At 35.8% G+C, this 16,985-nt stretch overlaps 1 protein-coding gene across 3 annotated transcripts in view; it reads left to right on the forward strand.

The window, feature by feature from the left end:
* CNTN3 (contactin 3) overlaps nucleotides 1-16,985 on the forward strand; it is a 377,024-nt gene that overhangs the window by 331,820 nt on the left and 28,219 nt on the right. For all 3 annotated transcript variants that reach the window (XM_036878261.2, XM_036878260.2, XM_036878259.2), the window contains 2 exons: nucleotides 15,779-15,896; nucleotides 16,737-16,895. In XM_036878261.2, coding sequence (XP_036734156.2) covers nucleotides 15,779-15,896; nucleotides 16,737-16,895 — 277 coding nt within the window. The remainder of the gene's footprint in view (nucleotides 1-15,778; nucleotides 15,897-16,736; nucleotides 16,896-16,985) is intronic.

The raw sequence follows: 16,985 nt of genomic DNA on the forward strand, positions 1-16,985 counted from the left end.
AATGCAAGATTACTTCTGCAGCAATGAAAAAGAAAAAATTACCTTTCTATTTCTAGCTAGAAAAATCACAAATGCCCAGCTTCCTGGGTTATTGTATAGAAAATTGTTCGTTTAAAAAAAATTTTCTAATTATAATGACTGAAAAATTACAAAACAAAATACAAACTCCCTCAAGAAAACCACCAGCTAGGTAAGACCTATTTTATTTTTGCCGGAGACAAAGTAATGAAATTGGCACTTGCATATATCAGAATTTTATCTCATCTATCTCATGTGTCCATAAGACAGTGTTCTAAAGTCATAGCAGGGAATCCTTCACATAGACACAAATTCACATTAAGCACAAGCCATTTCCTGTCTAACCATATAGATTCCCTATTCCAGAAACTGCAATTTTATATATTTTATTCATTTCTTCTATTAAAATGCAGAAATTTATTTTACATGTATTCAATTCTCCTAATTATATCTTCATTTAATTCACTGGAAATTTCTTGTTTCAGGGTGTTGCTTTTCTGTTAACTTTGTTTATCATTATACTATTTGTGAAATAAAAGTTGAAAATTTTTACTGGATATACAAGCTGTGGGAGCTTGAGAAAGGATACTGAGATTTTAGAACTGCTGTTCAGAGAGGGTTACAAAAGAAAATTTGGGGATGGTAGAGAGGCAAATGCCACTGGGAGGGAAACTTTGGGGAGATGCTGATATTTAAAGAAAATTTTAGAGAAATTTTGCTGTGAAATCATCTTGTTTTCCCACAACTTCCAAAAGAGTAGCATCACTCCAATTCTTAGGGTTTGACTTTTTTTCCTGGGCAAGGAGCATCAGTTCTCTTTGATCTTAGGACATAACTAGGATTCTACTACTGTTCCTACCCCTTCTGTTAACCAGTTAAGAACCATAAGATACCATCAAAGAAACATTAATGTGTGTGTTTATGTACCTGTGAATATATTTGTGTGTATACCAGCACATGCAAATCCTTGAAGTTATATATTTTTTATTAATGTATCATTGATATACAATCTTATGAAAGTTTCGCATTAGCAACATTGTGTTTACTACATTCACCCATATTATCGAGTCCCCCCCCACACACCCCATTGCAGTCACTGTCCATCAGCGTTGTAAGGTGCTATAGAGTCAGTACTTGTCTTCTCTGTGCTGTACTGCCTTCTCGTGCCTCCCCTACATTATGTGCTTGCACAGTTATTACAAATACTTGTAAATTAAATCTCTAAGAGTTCTAAGAGAGTCAGTAATACATTTGATATTGTTTATATTTCCTTTAGATCCACCAGAATATGAATATCCATAACATACACTTACCTGTGCCTGTGATCTACGCCCCATACCCATAACATTCCAGCTCCCCACCTCCCCACTTCCAGCTGTAGACAACCATTAGTCAACGTTCTGTCTCTATATATATTCCTATTCTGGATATATCATATATATGGAATAATACAATATGTGGTCATTTATGACTGACCCATTTTTCAAACTAATAAACTTCAATTTTTTAGAGCAGTTTTAGGCTCATAGCAAAATTGTATGCCAAGTACAAAGTTCCTGTATACTCCTGCCCTCACACAGACAGTCTACCCAACTATCAACATCCTGTACCATAGCAACACATTTGTTACCGAACATGGATTACTCACTATCACCTGAAGTCCAAAACTTACATTACAGTTACCTCTTGGCATTCCACATTCTTTGGGCTTGAACAAATGCTTAATAACATGTATCCACTGTTAAAGTCTCATACAGAATAGTTTCACTGCCCTAAAAATCCTCTGTGTTCCACCCATTCAATCCTTTCTCCCCCCAGTTCTAGCAACCAATAACCTTTACTATATCCAGAGTTTTGCATTTTCCAGAATGTTCCATAGTTGAAATCATATAATATGTAGCCTTTTCAGATTGGCTTCTTTCACTTAGTAATATATGGTAAGAGTAAGTTTAGTTTTATAAGAAACTACCAAACTGACTTCCCAAAGTGGTTTACCATTTTGCATTCCTACCAGCATTGAATGAGAATCTCTGATGCTCCACATCTTTCTTCTTGGTGTTGTCAATATTTTGGATTTTGGCCATTCTAATAGGTATAGTGATAATTTTCATTTGCAATTCCCTGTTGATGTATGATATTGAACATATTTTCATATGCTGTTTTCCATCTGTGTCTTATTTGTAGATGTCTCTTCAGGTCATTTGTCCATTTTTAAATTGGGTTATTTATTTATTTTTTTACTATTGAAGTTTAAGTGTTTTCTATATATCTTGAATAGCAGTCCTTTATCAGATACATCTTTTGCAAATATTTTATCCTAGCTTGTGGCTTGACCTCTCATTCTCTTGACATCCTTCACAGAGCAAAATTTTTAAGTTTAATGAAGTTCAGGATATCAATTGTTTCTTTCATGGATCATGCCTTTGATACTCTATCTAAAAAGTCATCAACATACTTAAGTTCATCTAGGTTTTCTCCTATGTTATCTTCTAGGAGTTATATAGTTTTGCATTTTACATTTAGGTCTGTGAAGCACTGTGAGTTAATTTTTGTGAAGGGTGTAAAGTCTGAGTCTAGATACAATTTTTGCATGTGGATGTCCAGTTCCAGCATGATTTATAGAAAAGACTATCTTTGCTCCATTGTCTTGTCTTTGTTCCATTGTCAAAAATCAGTTGACTATATTTATTTGGGTCTTCTTCTCATTCTCTATTCTGTTCATTGATCTATTTTTCTGTTCCTTCATCAACACCACACTCTCTCAGTTACTGTGCGTTCAGAGTAAGTCTGGACTTGGGAGGTGTCAATCCTCCAGCTTAGTTTCTGTCCTTTAATGTTCAGTTGGCTTTTCTCAGTCTTTTGCCTCTCCATATAAACTTTAGATTCAGTTTGTCAATATCCATAAACTAACTTGTTAAGATTTTGATTGGGATAGCATTGACTCTATAGATCAAGATGAGAAAAGCTGACATCTTGACAATATTGAATCTTCCTATCCATGAACATGGAATATCTTCCCATTTATTTAGTTCTTCTTTGATATCTTTCATCAGAGTTTGATAGTTTTCCTCACGTAGTTCTTGTATGTACTTTGTTAGATTTATACCTGAGTATTTCATTTTTTGGAAGGTAATGTAAATAGTAATGTGCTAATAATTTCATATTCCACTTATTGTTGGCATATAGGAGAGCAGTTGACTTTTGTATGAATGTTCCATGTGAGCTTGAGAAGAATGTTAATCTGCTGTTGTTTAACAAAATAGTGTATAGATATCAGCTATAGCCAGTTGACTGACAGTGCTATTCAGTTCAGCTATTCCCTTTCTGTATTTCTACCCGCTAGATCTACTTTTGATAGAGCAGTGTTAAATTCTTGAATTTTAATAGTGGGTTCACCTCTTTCTTCTTTCACTTCTGTCAGTTTTCCCCTCATATGTTTTGGTTCTTTTTTTTTTTTAGGTCTGTGTATATTAAGGGTTGTTATATATTCTTGGAATATTGGCCACTTTATCATTGTATAATGGTTTATTTATCCTTGATAACATCCCTTACTTTAAAATCAGCTCTTTTGTTCTTATTGTTTTTATTAGTATTATCATGATATGTTTTTCTCCATCCATATACTTGGAATCCATATGTCTATTTATATTTAAGTGTGTTTCCTGTAGACAGCATGTGGTTGGTTTAATTTTGATCCACTTCAAAAATCTCCGACTTGTATTTTACAGCTGAATTTGTATCTACCATATCCTTCTGTTTTCTAAGTCATGCCTTTGTTCTTTGTTCCTATTTTTGTTTCCCACAGTTTTATCTAGCCTGTTGAAGGTTTAATTGAGCATTTTATGTGATTCCATCTTTTCTCCTTTGTTAGCATATGCATTATATTTTCTCTTTTACTTTTTAAAGAATAGCTAGCTTAGAGTTTCCAGTATACATTTACAAACAATCTAACTCCACTTTCCAGTAACCCTATACTGCTTCACTGGTAGTGCAGGTACTTCATAATAATGAAATATTTCTAATTCCTTTCTCCTGCCACTTTTGTCATCATTGTCTTTAATTTTACTTATACATATCCATATATATAGTCTATATGTAGATATATATTCAAATTTACTGTTGATATTATTATGAACAAAGTGTTACATGTTAGATCAATTAACAATAAGAAAAATAAAAAAGTTTTCTACCTTCATTTTTTTGTCTTCTGATACTTTTCCTTTCTTTATGTAAATCTAAGTTCCTGACCTGTATTATTTCCCTTCTCTGTAGAAAACTTCTTTCAACATGTCTTGCAAAGCAGGTGCACAGGCAACATATGTCTTTAATATGTTTGTTTGTTTTAAGAAAAATGTGTGTCTTCTACTTTTTATTGAAATATAGTTGCTGCACAATATTATATTGGTTTCAGATGTATAGCATAATGGTTCAAGAGTTCATACATCACTCAGTGGTCACCATAAGTGTAGTTACCATCTGTTGTCATACAAAGATATTACATTATTGGCTATATTCCCTATGCTGTGCTTCCATTGCTGTGACTAATTTATGTTATAAGTTGAAGTTTGTACCTCTTTCTCCCCTTCACCTATTTCCCCTCCACTTTTGAAAGATAATTTCTGAGGGTACAGAATCTGAGCTTGGTGGATATTTTTCTTTCAACACTAAATATGTCACCCCACTTTCTTCTTGCTTGTGTTGTCTCTCAAGAGAAGTTAAATGTAAGTCTTATTTTTCTTTTCCTACAGGTAAGTGTCCCCCCAACCTGGCTTTTTCTAGTTTTTATCTTTGATTTTTTGAGGTTTGAACATGATACACCTAAATTTTTATGGCATGTATCCTGCTTGATTTTCTGTGATTTTATTGGATGTGTGGTTTAGTATCTGATATTAATTTAGGAAAATTCTCAGTTATTATTGCTTTAAATATTAGTATTCTTTCCTTTATCTCTTTTTTCTCCTTCTGATATCCTCATTACATCTTGCACGCTTTGTAATCACACAGTTCTTGGATATTTTATTCTTTTTTCTCATTCTTTTTCCTCTTTGATTTTCAGTTTTGGAAGATTTGATTATCATATCCTCAAGCTCATAGATTGTTTTTCCAGCCATATTTAGTCTGTTAATGAGCTTATCAAAACCATTATTCATTTCTGTTTCAGTGTTTTTGATCACTAGCATTTCTTTTTCATTATTTCTTAGAATTTCCATATCTCTCCTTACATTACTCTTCTATTTTTGCATATTTTCTACTTTTTCCACTCTAATCCCTTAGCATATTAATCATAGTTCTTTTAAATTCATGGTCTGATAATTCCAACATGACTGCCCTATCTGACATTTTTCTGGCTGCTTATTCAGTCTCTTCAAACTGTATTTTTTTTTGCCCTGTAGTATGCCTTCTAATTTTTTATTGAAAGACAGACATGGTAAACTAGGTGAAAGGAACTGCAGTAACCAGGCCTTCACTAATGCAGTGGTAAGGTGTGTGGGGGAAAGCAAGCATTCTGTCATTCTTGTGGTGAGCCTGGGCTGTGAAGTTCAGCAGTGCTTCTCACCATCCTCCTCACCCATTTGATGAGACAGGATTGTGGGAGGAACTGGAGGTGTATATTCCCCTTCCTCCATGTGGAAAGCTAGGATTTGGGCATTTTCTTTCCCCCAAGAAGACGTATTAGGCTCTGATGAAATCCCAGCAAGTCAGGCTCTGGTGAAACAGTTCTCCTGAAAGCAAACCTTGTTAAGAAGAACAGAATGCTCTGGCTTATTTCAAAATGGTTCCTTTTCTTCCTCTGCAGAAATGCAAGGGGATTTTTCTCCGCTGTTAACTGTGGGGACCCAGTAGAGCTCCTGGAGGTAAAATTCACAAAAGTGTGAGAAGCCACTGCAACTGGATTCCCTGCCGTTGTAGCTCTCAGGCTTGTCCACACTGGGCCTCTAGAAACTCATTAAATACAGTTCAGTTTCTCTCCCCCACAACTAGTCCTTGTGAAAACCTCTGCTCATGCATTGCTGCTCCAGTACCTTGTGATTCTCTGTTTTCACCTGTTGGTCTTTCCAATTTCGGAGGCATTGATTTTTCTCTGTGACCTCCCTTCTCTGCCAGACCTAGAAATTGTTGATTTTCGGTTTGTTCAGCCTTTTACTTGTTGTTAGGATGGATTGGTGAAGCTAAGTTGCTTATATGCTAACCAGACACCAGAAGTCAAGGTGACTAGCCCATTTTTAATTGGGTTATTTACCTTTTTTATTATTGAGTTGTAATTGTTCATGCTGGCTTACATTTTTATGCTCCAATTTCAGAAAGAAGATCATTCTACTTTGCAAGACATAATATTTAATTATACCATTTAACTGATATGAATATGAATAAGAAAGTGAAGAATAAATGCTTCATTTGGTGCAATTTAAAATTTAAGACTCAAAAATCAAATTTTAGGAGGTTTATTTTTATTACAGTAAACAGTCTGGTTCTGTATTTTTCTTATGCTGACTTTAAAATTTTAAATCATGCTCTTTACCAGAAGAAGTCTAATGGCAGTCATATTTGACATTTAAGGTAGTCTGTCTATCTTCTTCAATAAGACTATGAGATGAACAATCTACACTTTGAACATATCAGGAAAACTGTTGGACTATATTGGTCTGCTCTTGTAATGAAGATAATGTGATCCATTTAGGGAACAACTCTCCAGGGAGAGGATATCATTTTATTCTCTCTGACCACATGAGGGTCCTTTCTTTGGCTCAAACACACAGGCTCCTGAGATGAATGGAAAGGTGTCTAGATCAGAGTTTTTGGTTTTTTTCTTCTTCTTTTTTTCCTATTTTGAGTTCTTACCACACTTTCAAAACAACCCTGCAAGGACGAATCTTGGTGAATAAACACCCCAAACTCACTGTTTGCTCTTTCTCAGATCTCCTGATGGGAAGAACCAAAAAAAAGGAGAGGACAAGGAAACCATTTTATATATAGTCTAAATAGGTCAGCTCCCCAAAAAAGAGGCAGTATTACAGGGAAGGGTATGGCAAATTGTGTTTTCCAAAGATGGCTGCAGCACCATTATCCAACATTCTCTTCTTTGAGTATGACTTTGACATTCCTCCCCATTGAGTAGTGAAATCTGTGCCTCTCCCCTTGAAACCTAGTAGACCCTTGTGACTGCCTTGACCAGTAAAGAACAGCAGAATTTATGCAATGAGATTGCTGAGGCTCACTCATAAAAAGGCATGCACCTCTACCTTGTCCAATCAGCTCAATCTCTCTTGAATCAAGTCATCATAATGAGAGAAAGCACAAGCACAATGTGGGAAGATCTAACTCAAGAGAAAGCAAAGTCGTCAGCCCACTGGTATAGCTGACTCCCAGCCAACAGCCAAGACCAACTTGCCAGTCCTATACATGGCTTGCCAATCCCCAGTCAGTTGTGTTGACTGCCACCCCCGCTGATGAGGTTTCCAACAGAGATGAAGTGTCCCCACTGATCTCTGCCCAAATTACACATTCCTGAGCAGAATAATCATTTTTTACACCACTGAGTCTTTAGATAATTTATTATGTAGCAATAGCAGTTGGAACTAGAAGTAAACATAAAACATGTGGCACAACTTGGTCAAGTTTCCATAAGGCAGTCTCTTTTTACTCCTTTGTATCAATGGATTCCTTTTCTTATTTACTAGTCTTATCATTCTACCAGGGACAAGTCTAACTGTTACTAAATTTAAAGCTCTAATATGTGGGTTAAAAAAAAAGAATCCATCCACAAATTAAATCATTACTCAGAGTAAACTTTTATGACCTGAAATACTTTCATTCTTTATCAGAACTGTCCCATCTTTCCAGAATAATTCCAGTGTGATTCAGATCTACCATTTCTTCAAGAATCTATAGAAATCTACAAGTGTATTGAATTATTTCAGTAACTATTGTTTTTTAAATTACAGTGAGCATACCAAAGCAATCTAATGTCAAGGAAATGAGCCTTATGCTTGACATATAGTACCTGTTTCACAAATACTAGTTCTCTCACATCTTCTAATACTAAAATATGTATAGGAGCTCTGTTCTCAGCAATAAACAGCCTGGCTTAATGATTATTTCATGCACTTATTAATTGCAGGATTTTGGAGTTAGCAATTATCTTGAGCTTTTTATTTCCAAGAGTAGTGAAGATGAAGAATGTAAAATCTCAGGATCTTTAATGGTTTTTTATCCTAACTGCTCATTAGAATCAACTAGAGGATCTTCTCTTTCTAGTCTATTCTGATTAAATTGTTCTGGGATGTGGCCTAAGCATTTCTGGTACTTTTTTTAAAGACTCCCAAGGTGAATATATTGTCCAGCCAACATTGAGAGCTGCTGGGTTTAGTGAACTAATTAAGATAGCCCAGTGCTTTTCAAAGCACAGACCCTGTACCCAATAGGCAATATTAAATAAGAATGAGACCTCTATTTATTTTCAATTTCATTTCAATCATTTAGGTTAAGTCAAGGAGAATGATTCAGTATGATGTTAGGTTTATCACTAATGATTCTCTAAGACTTACTAATCTCCCTTTTTAATTGAGAGAGCAAAGGTCTCAGTCTCAGAGTGCCCAGCTAGCGTCCGTTTACATTATTCAAACAGTATCCATTTGCACTAATTTCTAGTCACTATGTTCATTTTGGCAGTTAACTATTATTTTGGTCAGCAGTTTTCCATTGAAGACAAACATATAAATTTAACATACCAATTTTCATACATGTTTAAGAAAGCTAATCATTAAAAAAAATAATCATAATAAAGCATTTGGTACTAAGATATGTGAAAAAAAAATGACAGAGGTGTGACTCGAGTGAGTGAAGTTTAGAAAACACTGAGGTAAAATCACTGTGAGAACGAACACTGGGCATCCTGAGATTACCAACGCCTCGTGAGACCCTCCGTCAGCACAGCACACAACCCAGGAAAAAAGCTTCCTAAATTACTGATGTGTACTTGGTGTTGAAACAGAAAAGCTGATAACTGTACAGCAACATGGACATTTGACATAACCTTAAGTATCCACAAAGTGCCTTTGACTAAGTTCTTGTCATGCGTCATTCTTTTGAAACAGAATGGGATGAGCTAGGCTCTCTACATCCTTTAACAGGGAATGACTAGCCCTGTTTACTGGTACCAAAGAAAGTCAAACAAATTTTGATATCAACAGATGGCATATTAGCTGTCTTAAATATCAACTGTTCAGACATCCAGCTTCAGGTTATTTCAGATGAAATTGTTGATCAGTCAGAAAAATGAAAAATGTTTAGAGTTGGGGCCTGTTTTCAGGTTTCAGTGGCCGCTAATTATTTCTGTTCTCTACATTTGTAACAAAGGTGACCTTGTCACAGCCATTTTGGGGTGGTGAGAGGCAAGGTTTACTTTGGTTATCAGCAATACAAAAGTGAATCATGTCTACGAACAATTCCTTCAGGGACCTTCACGGGGGAAAACATCACCCAGGTTCCATAAGACACTGGCAGGTTTGGCTGTTTTCAAGGCACCTGGACATGATTTACATGCAGTTTCAGGATTTGGAACACAACCCATTGATGGGATGAATGATTAATATTGGAGTCTATGCAATATCCAGCTGGGTAAAGCAATGATAAACAGGAGGGCTGCCCATTCAACCTTGCCATTCAAATAGCTATCAAAGTGTTTATTGTTTTTTGTTTTTGTTTTTTCTTTAAACTGGAAAATATTTTCTTGACAGCCTGGCAGCAGTATTACATCAAGAGTGTTTCCTAGGGAATTCGTTTTTGCAGATAATTTGTTATATTAGAAGTTCATGCTACATTTGCACTGTTCAAGAGGTTTCCAAATCCAAGGTTTATTTTCCACCTTGATTTTCAGCATATGGTAGACATGATAATGTGCTTTCAGCCTACCTGTAATTAGTAATGATCTGCCTGCTTATTTATTTTCACCCGACATGGGTTATCACACCATGTAGTATTTTTCCTTCAGTTTGGAGTAATTCTTAAATTACATCATTAATTCTATTATCATCATCACGTAAGAAAATATAGGGAAAAAGTTAATAGCTCCTCTTCTGTTTCATTTCATGCATATTGAAATTTCCCTTAGCATTTATTTCAAAGATTACTTGGCTTAAAAACTGTAACTTCTTAAAAACATGTTTACTTCTTAAAACTGTAACATGTTTGGGAAACAATATTTTTCTAGGAAAATTCTATACGATTAGATAAACAAATAATTGGATAATCAAGTAATTGCAGCATTGGTTATTTTTCTAAATATGGAAAAGTAAAAATGTTCTTGTTGTCACAGTAAAAATATGAACCTGAAAGAATGAAACTGGATTATTGTCTAACCCCATACACAAAAGTAAACTCTAAATGGATCAAAGACCTGAATGTAAGTCATGAAACCATAAAACTCTTAGAAGAAAACATAGGCAAAAATCTCTTGAATGTAAACATGAGCAACTTTTTTCTGAACGCATCTCCTTGGGCAAGGGAAATAAAAGCAAAAATGAACAAATGGGATTACATCAAACAAAAAACCCTCTGTACAGCAAAGGACACCATCAGCAGAACAAAAAGGCATCCCACAGTATGGGAGAATATATTTGTAAATGACATATCCAACAAGGGGTTAACACCCAAAATATACAAAGAACTCACATGGCTCAACAGCCAGAAGGCAAATAACCCTATTAAAAAATGAGTGGAGGATATGAACAGACAATTCTCCAAAGAAGAATTTCAGATTGCCAACATGCACATGAAAAGATGCTCCACATCGCTAATCATCAGAGAAATGCAAATTAAAACCACAGTGAGGTATTACCTCACACCAGTCAGGATGACCAACATCCAAAAGACAAATGTTGGCGAGGATGCGGAGAAAAGGGAACCCTCCTACACTGTTGGTGGGAATGTAAACTAGTTCAACCATTGTGGAAAGCAATATGGAGGTTCTTCAAAAAACTAAAAATAGAAATACCATTTGACCTGAGAATTCCACTCCTAGGAATTTACCCAAAGAAAACAACTTCTCAGATTCAAGAAGACATATGCACACCTATGTTTATTGCAGCACTATTTACAATAGCCAAGATATGGAAGCAACTTAAGTGTCCATTAGTAGATGAATGTATAAAGTAGAGGTGGTATATATACACAATGGAATACTATTCAGCCATAAGAAGGAAGCAAATCCTACCATTTGCAACAACATGGATGGAGCTAGAGGGTATTATGCTCATTGAAATAAACCAGGCAGAGAAAGACAAATGCCAAATGATTCCCCTCATTTGTGGAGCAAAACTGAAGGAACAAAATAGCAGCAGACTCACAAACTCCAAGAAGGGACTAGTGGTTACCAAGGTAAGGGGTGAGGAAGGGCAGGTGGGGAGGGCAGCAGAAGGGGATTGTGGGGTATCATGATTAGTGCGCATTGTGTGTATGGGGTCACAGGAAAGACAGTGTAGCACAGAGAGGACTTCTGTGACATCTTACGACGCTGATGGTCAGTGACTACAGTGGGGTATGGGGGAGGCTTGACAATAAGGGTGAATGTAGTAATCACATTGTTTTTCTTGTGAAACCTTCCTAAGAGTGTATATCAATGATACCTTAATAAAAAGATATGTATATATGGTATGAACCTGAAATCAGATACAGTGAACTTTTAGTTTTCTCGGGACAAATTAACAATTTGTGAATCAACTATATCCCTGACAGCCCCCAGCCTCCTCACAGCCCCAGTGTTCTCACCTGCCTTAGAGTTTTTGCATATGTTTAGTGCCCCATTATAGACCATTTTTCTTACCCCCTTTTCTTAGATAGCTTGTACTCTACCGCAGATCTTGGCTCAGCTATACATTCACTGAAACTCCAGAAAATTCCTCCATTTACTCTGAGCTTGGATTACATTTTAATTTTACATTGGTTTGGTGTAGTTATTTCATTAATGGCAGTCTTTCAACTGTGAACTCCATGAACATAAGGACGGTTGTTTTGTTCACTATTGTATCCCCAGTGACTAAAGGACAGCAGTTGCTTAATAGAGTTTTCAATGAATGATCATATTTTTTTAAAATATAGGGCATTTGAGAAAGAACTAAAATTCATATGACTTAGGGAACTATCTCCAGCATCTTAATCTCCTGTGTCAGCCTTCTCCCGCTGCCAGAAGTTCTATTTCCACATAAATGTGTGGTCAGGAGCACAGAAAATGGACTTGCCTTCTAGAAAGACTGAAAATTAAACACTGCAGTGGTTTGAAGGAAAATTATAAAGGAAATATGATAGGGAGGTAAAAAAAAATGAGATTTTTGACTCAGCATCTTCTCAATTGTGGTCCATACTATTTGAAGGAAATGGGTAAAAGAGTTTAGGAAAATAATACAAACAAGAATTAACAAACTAATGTAGCTCATAATATACTACAGGCTGTTTTTCATTCAAAGAATTATTAGTGTTCCTAAAAATGTATTCAAAGGTTATTAGAATTCCTAAAATTTTTTCTTTGAATTACTTTTTCTATTCTGAAGAATGATAAACATGTTTCTAAATATATCTAAATATAAGATGGAATTTTATTGATAAATATGTTGAGCACTATATTGAATACTATTTTACATATTTTTTTCAGCTTCTTGAGGTATAATTGACTAATTTTACTTCTGTTGTTCTGGATATTCCTCTTCTATCCCCTTTATCACCACTAATCACTAATTAACTATATTTTAACCATTGACAGTGAAAATCTGATAGAGACAAGAATTGGTTTGGTATCAGTAAAACTTGCCTTTGGAATTTCATTACCTTTTTTATCTTTTTTTAAAAATGTCTGGCAATACTCAATTGTACCTTAGTAAGATATTATAGGATGTACTAATTAGTAGCGCATTTAGTTAAATTACTATTATTAAATGTTTAATTCTTGTGAAGGTTATTAGAGTTTAGCATTACAGTCCTGTTGTTTCACCACTTCAGCCAATAGTCCTATTTAAAATAGAGCATTTAGGGGTATGTTTGTATGTAATAATAATGCATTTTGAGAGCCACTGTATTCTACCAAAAAGAAGTAAAAATCATTAGTGTATATAACCCAGTGAATTTTCACGATATAAACACATTCAAGTAACCAGCACTGAAATTCGGAAACAACACCCATAGCCCAAAAGTACCCATGGTGCCTCATTACAGTACCAGCCATCCCTCCTAAGGTAACCATGACCTAGATTGGTGACATAATAGATTAGTATCCTGTATTCTTTTCTGATTTATATCGTTTGTGTTGAGAGTCAGCCATGTTGAGCTATGTAGTTATAGTTCATTCATTTGCCTGGCCTAATAGTACTTCCTTAAATGAGTATCCCATTATTTATCTTATTTACTGTGATAAAAATTCAATTTTTTTGCTATTATAGACAGTGCTGCTACAAACATCTTTGTAAATGTCTTTGGAGAGCATATGCACACATGCCTGTAGGATGTATACTTAGGAATGGAATTGCTGAGTTGTAGATGATGTGTATGTTGTGCCTTAGAGGATACTTCTACCAAACGGTTTCCCACAATGGTGGCACCAGTCTCACTCCTGTTAGTGATAATAGGAGTTCCATTGCTCCACATCCTAACAAAGACTTGAAGGTGCCTGTCTCTTTTATTCCAACATGATCTATACATGGTTTGTGCCATGTGATTTTATGTAACCTTTATTTAATATAACTTTTTTACATGTGTACATAGCTCTTTTGGGTTTATATCCTAGAAAGCAGGACCATCTTTAGACACCCTCTACCCTTGAATGAATCTCATGTAGCAAGCATGCTGTGACCCTTTGTAAAGATTAATCTTGATTCTTTATACTGCTCCATTAAAAGACAATAGTAGAGTGAGACAGAGAGCTCTAGAAGAAGAGCAATAAATATATTTTATTGAGAGAGACAATAATTAAGGAGAGTATTCCTCTTAACTTTTGTTAAACTTTATTTCCATTTATGTATTTATCTGTTCAACTTCATGTTGGTGCTGGAAAAGAAAATCAGTGGTTTCTACTGTCTACATATCTTAGTTAATTGCTTCCTTTTTCCACTTCACAGTGTAAAAAGATAATTAAAACTTATATTTCCCCTGATGGTGAGCCTGACTACACTTGTTCAGGAAAATGGTTTGTTTTTTTACATGAGCTAGCCAAGCTATTTCTCTCTTTTCCCATCACTAGCAAAAGTGAAAAGAAATGACAAGCCCCATATCAGTCTCTTTCTTACAAAACCAGCCATGGTGCCTTGAAGATATATTCATGTGTTTAAGGGCATAAAGTACTATTCCAATTCTCTTTTACCCAGCTGCTTTCAAAATTAGCAAACAAACATAGAGAATAATAACTCCCCGCCCAATGCCTTGATAGAATTTAATAGTAACAGTTCTTAGTTCACTGAAAATAAGAGATTTCTACAGAAGTAATAATCATCCTCCTGTGAGTATAGTAGCTCATAAAACCTGAAGAGTTTCTAAAGGTCAGCAAGCATTGAATGTTTTGTCCTGGGGATAAATTTCTAAATAACCCTGAGGAGAAAAAAAAAAAAAAAAGAGGAAGGAAAAGAAAAAAGTTCAACTTGATGAAAGTAAAATGTGCAAACTAAACAGTTTCTGGATTATTATTTAATTACAGCCATCAATCACCTCACATCTGCCTTCTCCCAGTACTCCAGAAATCCAGGCTAAAGGCATACTATCCACCCAACAGAGAATATATAGCACATTAAAAGCTCTAAGGATGGGAAGCAATATTTAAGAAATTACCCTAAAGGACATCTTAGAAAATTACCTAAAAGCAGGATAGGAGAGAGCCCATCTTTCAACAAATACTAGGAAACCTGAGAATAAAACTATCCTTTAATTAATAAAATAAATACTTAACTGCTTCCACTTCTGTACTCGTTTAGAGATTTTCCAGCAAGTGGCCATTTTCAAAGGGCTTTGCTTTCCAACTGAAATTTTATTTCAATCCATATTTTTACTAATGTGTGGTACTGGCCTGCAGTTAGTCATTTTATGAACATGATTTTACATTCTTTTAAAATGAGGGCCATTTGAAGTTGAGCTTTTAGATTTACATTTGCTCCATTAATTGGCGCTAGGGGATGCCAGTAAATGTCTTATGGACAGCTGTTATTTTAAGGGCTTAAAATGTTTTAATTGCTTCCTATTGAGGAGTTCATACTGACTGTCCCTAAATTCTATAGCAAAGGAGTTAAATGGCTTTAGGCTGTATAAGCTCCAGTGTGTTCAGGAAAAGTGTTTCAACCATGGTAATCCCCTTGTCATGCTGTATTTATCTCCCACCAGATACCTAAATGCTTCTACCTTCTTCTCAGGCATATAATTGCAAAGAGGTAGGAACCAGAGAAAAGAGTTGAGCTGGTGCTGAGCAATGGACTTAAAAAGAAGTGTCACCCAGTGGAAGTAAATGGACTCTGGGACTCCAATCTCTGTCCCTATTTATTTTTAAGGCCGCAAATGCCCAGGGGAAACCCTGTCGTTTATTTAGCTATGGAAATTTATGTCTGCAGCCATGTATGGTTTTTAACTTGTTTTTATTTCCATACATTCCACTGTAGCAATCCTCAGTCTGTGCCACCGTGGTCTTCTCTCTAAATACAGGTTTCATCCCAACGGTGTTGCTAGCCACAACTTTCAAGATTCTTTGTGTTTCCTAAAAAACAGTGCGTTCATTCCCTTTTTGTTTTTCCAACAGAGTTCATCTGGCGACTTAATGATCAGAAACATCCAGCTGAAACACAGTGGAAAATATGTTTGTATGGTGCAAACAGGGGTGGACAGTGTTTCATCTGCAGCTGACCTCATAGTACGAGGTAAACATTGATGCCTCAGTGTTCATTGGTTTGTTTTTAATCTCATAACCCTAACCGAGCATTTCTTATTGGAGGAAAAACCATCCTGGGAGAGCATATGAGCATGAGAGTTATCAAATGGATTTGACCCTCCCCCCAGACAGACCAGAGGATGCAACAGTAAGGATGGGTGCTAATTCAAAGAAATAAAAATCTCAAATCTGCCCTTCAAGTAACTCTCACTGTAGTAAGCATTTCACAGCTGCTGCCAAGCTGATATGTCTTTAAGCATGGCATTAATTCAGCAATAGTGTTTATTATGAAAGAAAAGTAGTAATAGTGTTATGTGTGTGTGTGACTACCTCCCAGAAAACCAGAATCATCTAGAATGCCTAAGAAAATTTGCTAAGCTGAGCTACTGTCCAAGGTGCTGATTTGCTACAGGGCTGAAAAATGGCCAGGGTGCATCTTGGAATACAACAGCTCTAGATAATAAACTGGGAACTCGGAGATGTACCAGTAGATTAAAGGAAAAAGCATCACAACAAAAGTAAAGGACATTGGACTTGGGAAGATGCAGGAATCCTGCTGAACAGAAGCCTCACAAAGCAGGTATCATTTGCAGTCATGGAATATTATGATTTTGGAATTACTGATTACATCAAGATTTAAAATCTAACAGAAATGTGAAAAAAAAAGTGATGATCTTATTACCAGGTATATGTCCTTTTTCCCAAAGTGCTACTGAAATTGGATCAGCTGGAGGTATTCATGTGGTCCTATGACATACCGTTCCCTCTGGTAGATAAAGATAACATTTGTGGAACCATCACCCACTCTTCGCATTATTGCCTTCTCCAGGTTCACCAGGACCACCAGCACATGTGAAGGTAGATGAAATTACGGACACAACAGCCCAGCTCTCTTGGAAAGAAGGTACAGACAGCCATAGCCCAGTCATATCCTACTCTGTCCAGGCAAGAACACCTTTCTCCGTGGGCTGGCAAACTGCCACAACAGGTAATTGGGGAGCAGCAAATGCCATCAGTGCATAAAAATGGATTTTGGGTCAGTGCTAAGACATGCAGCCTCTTACCATTCTGACATATT

Source organism: Manis pentadactyla, chromosome 1, assembly GCF_030020395.1.
Source record: "Manis pentadactyla isolate mManPen7 chromosome 1, mManPen7.hap1, whole genome shotgun sequence".
Taxonomy (NCBI): domain Eukaryota; kingdom Metazoa; phylum Chordata; class Mammalia; order Pholidota; family Manidae; genus Manis; species Manis pentadactyla.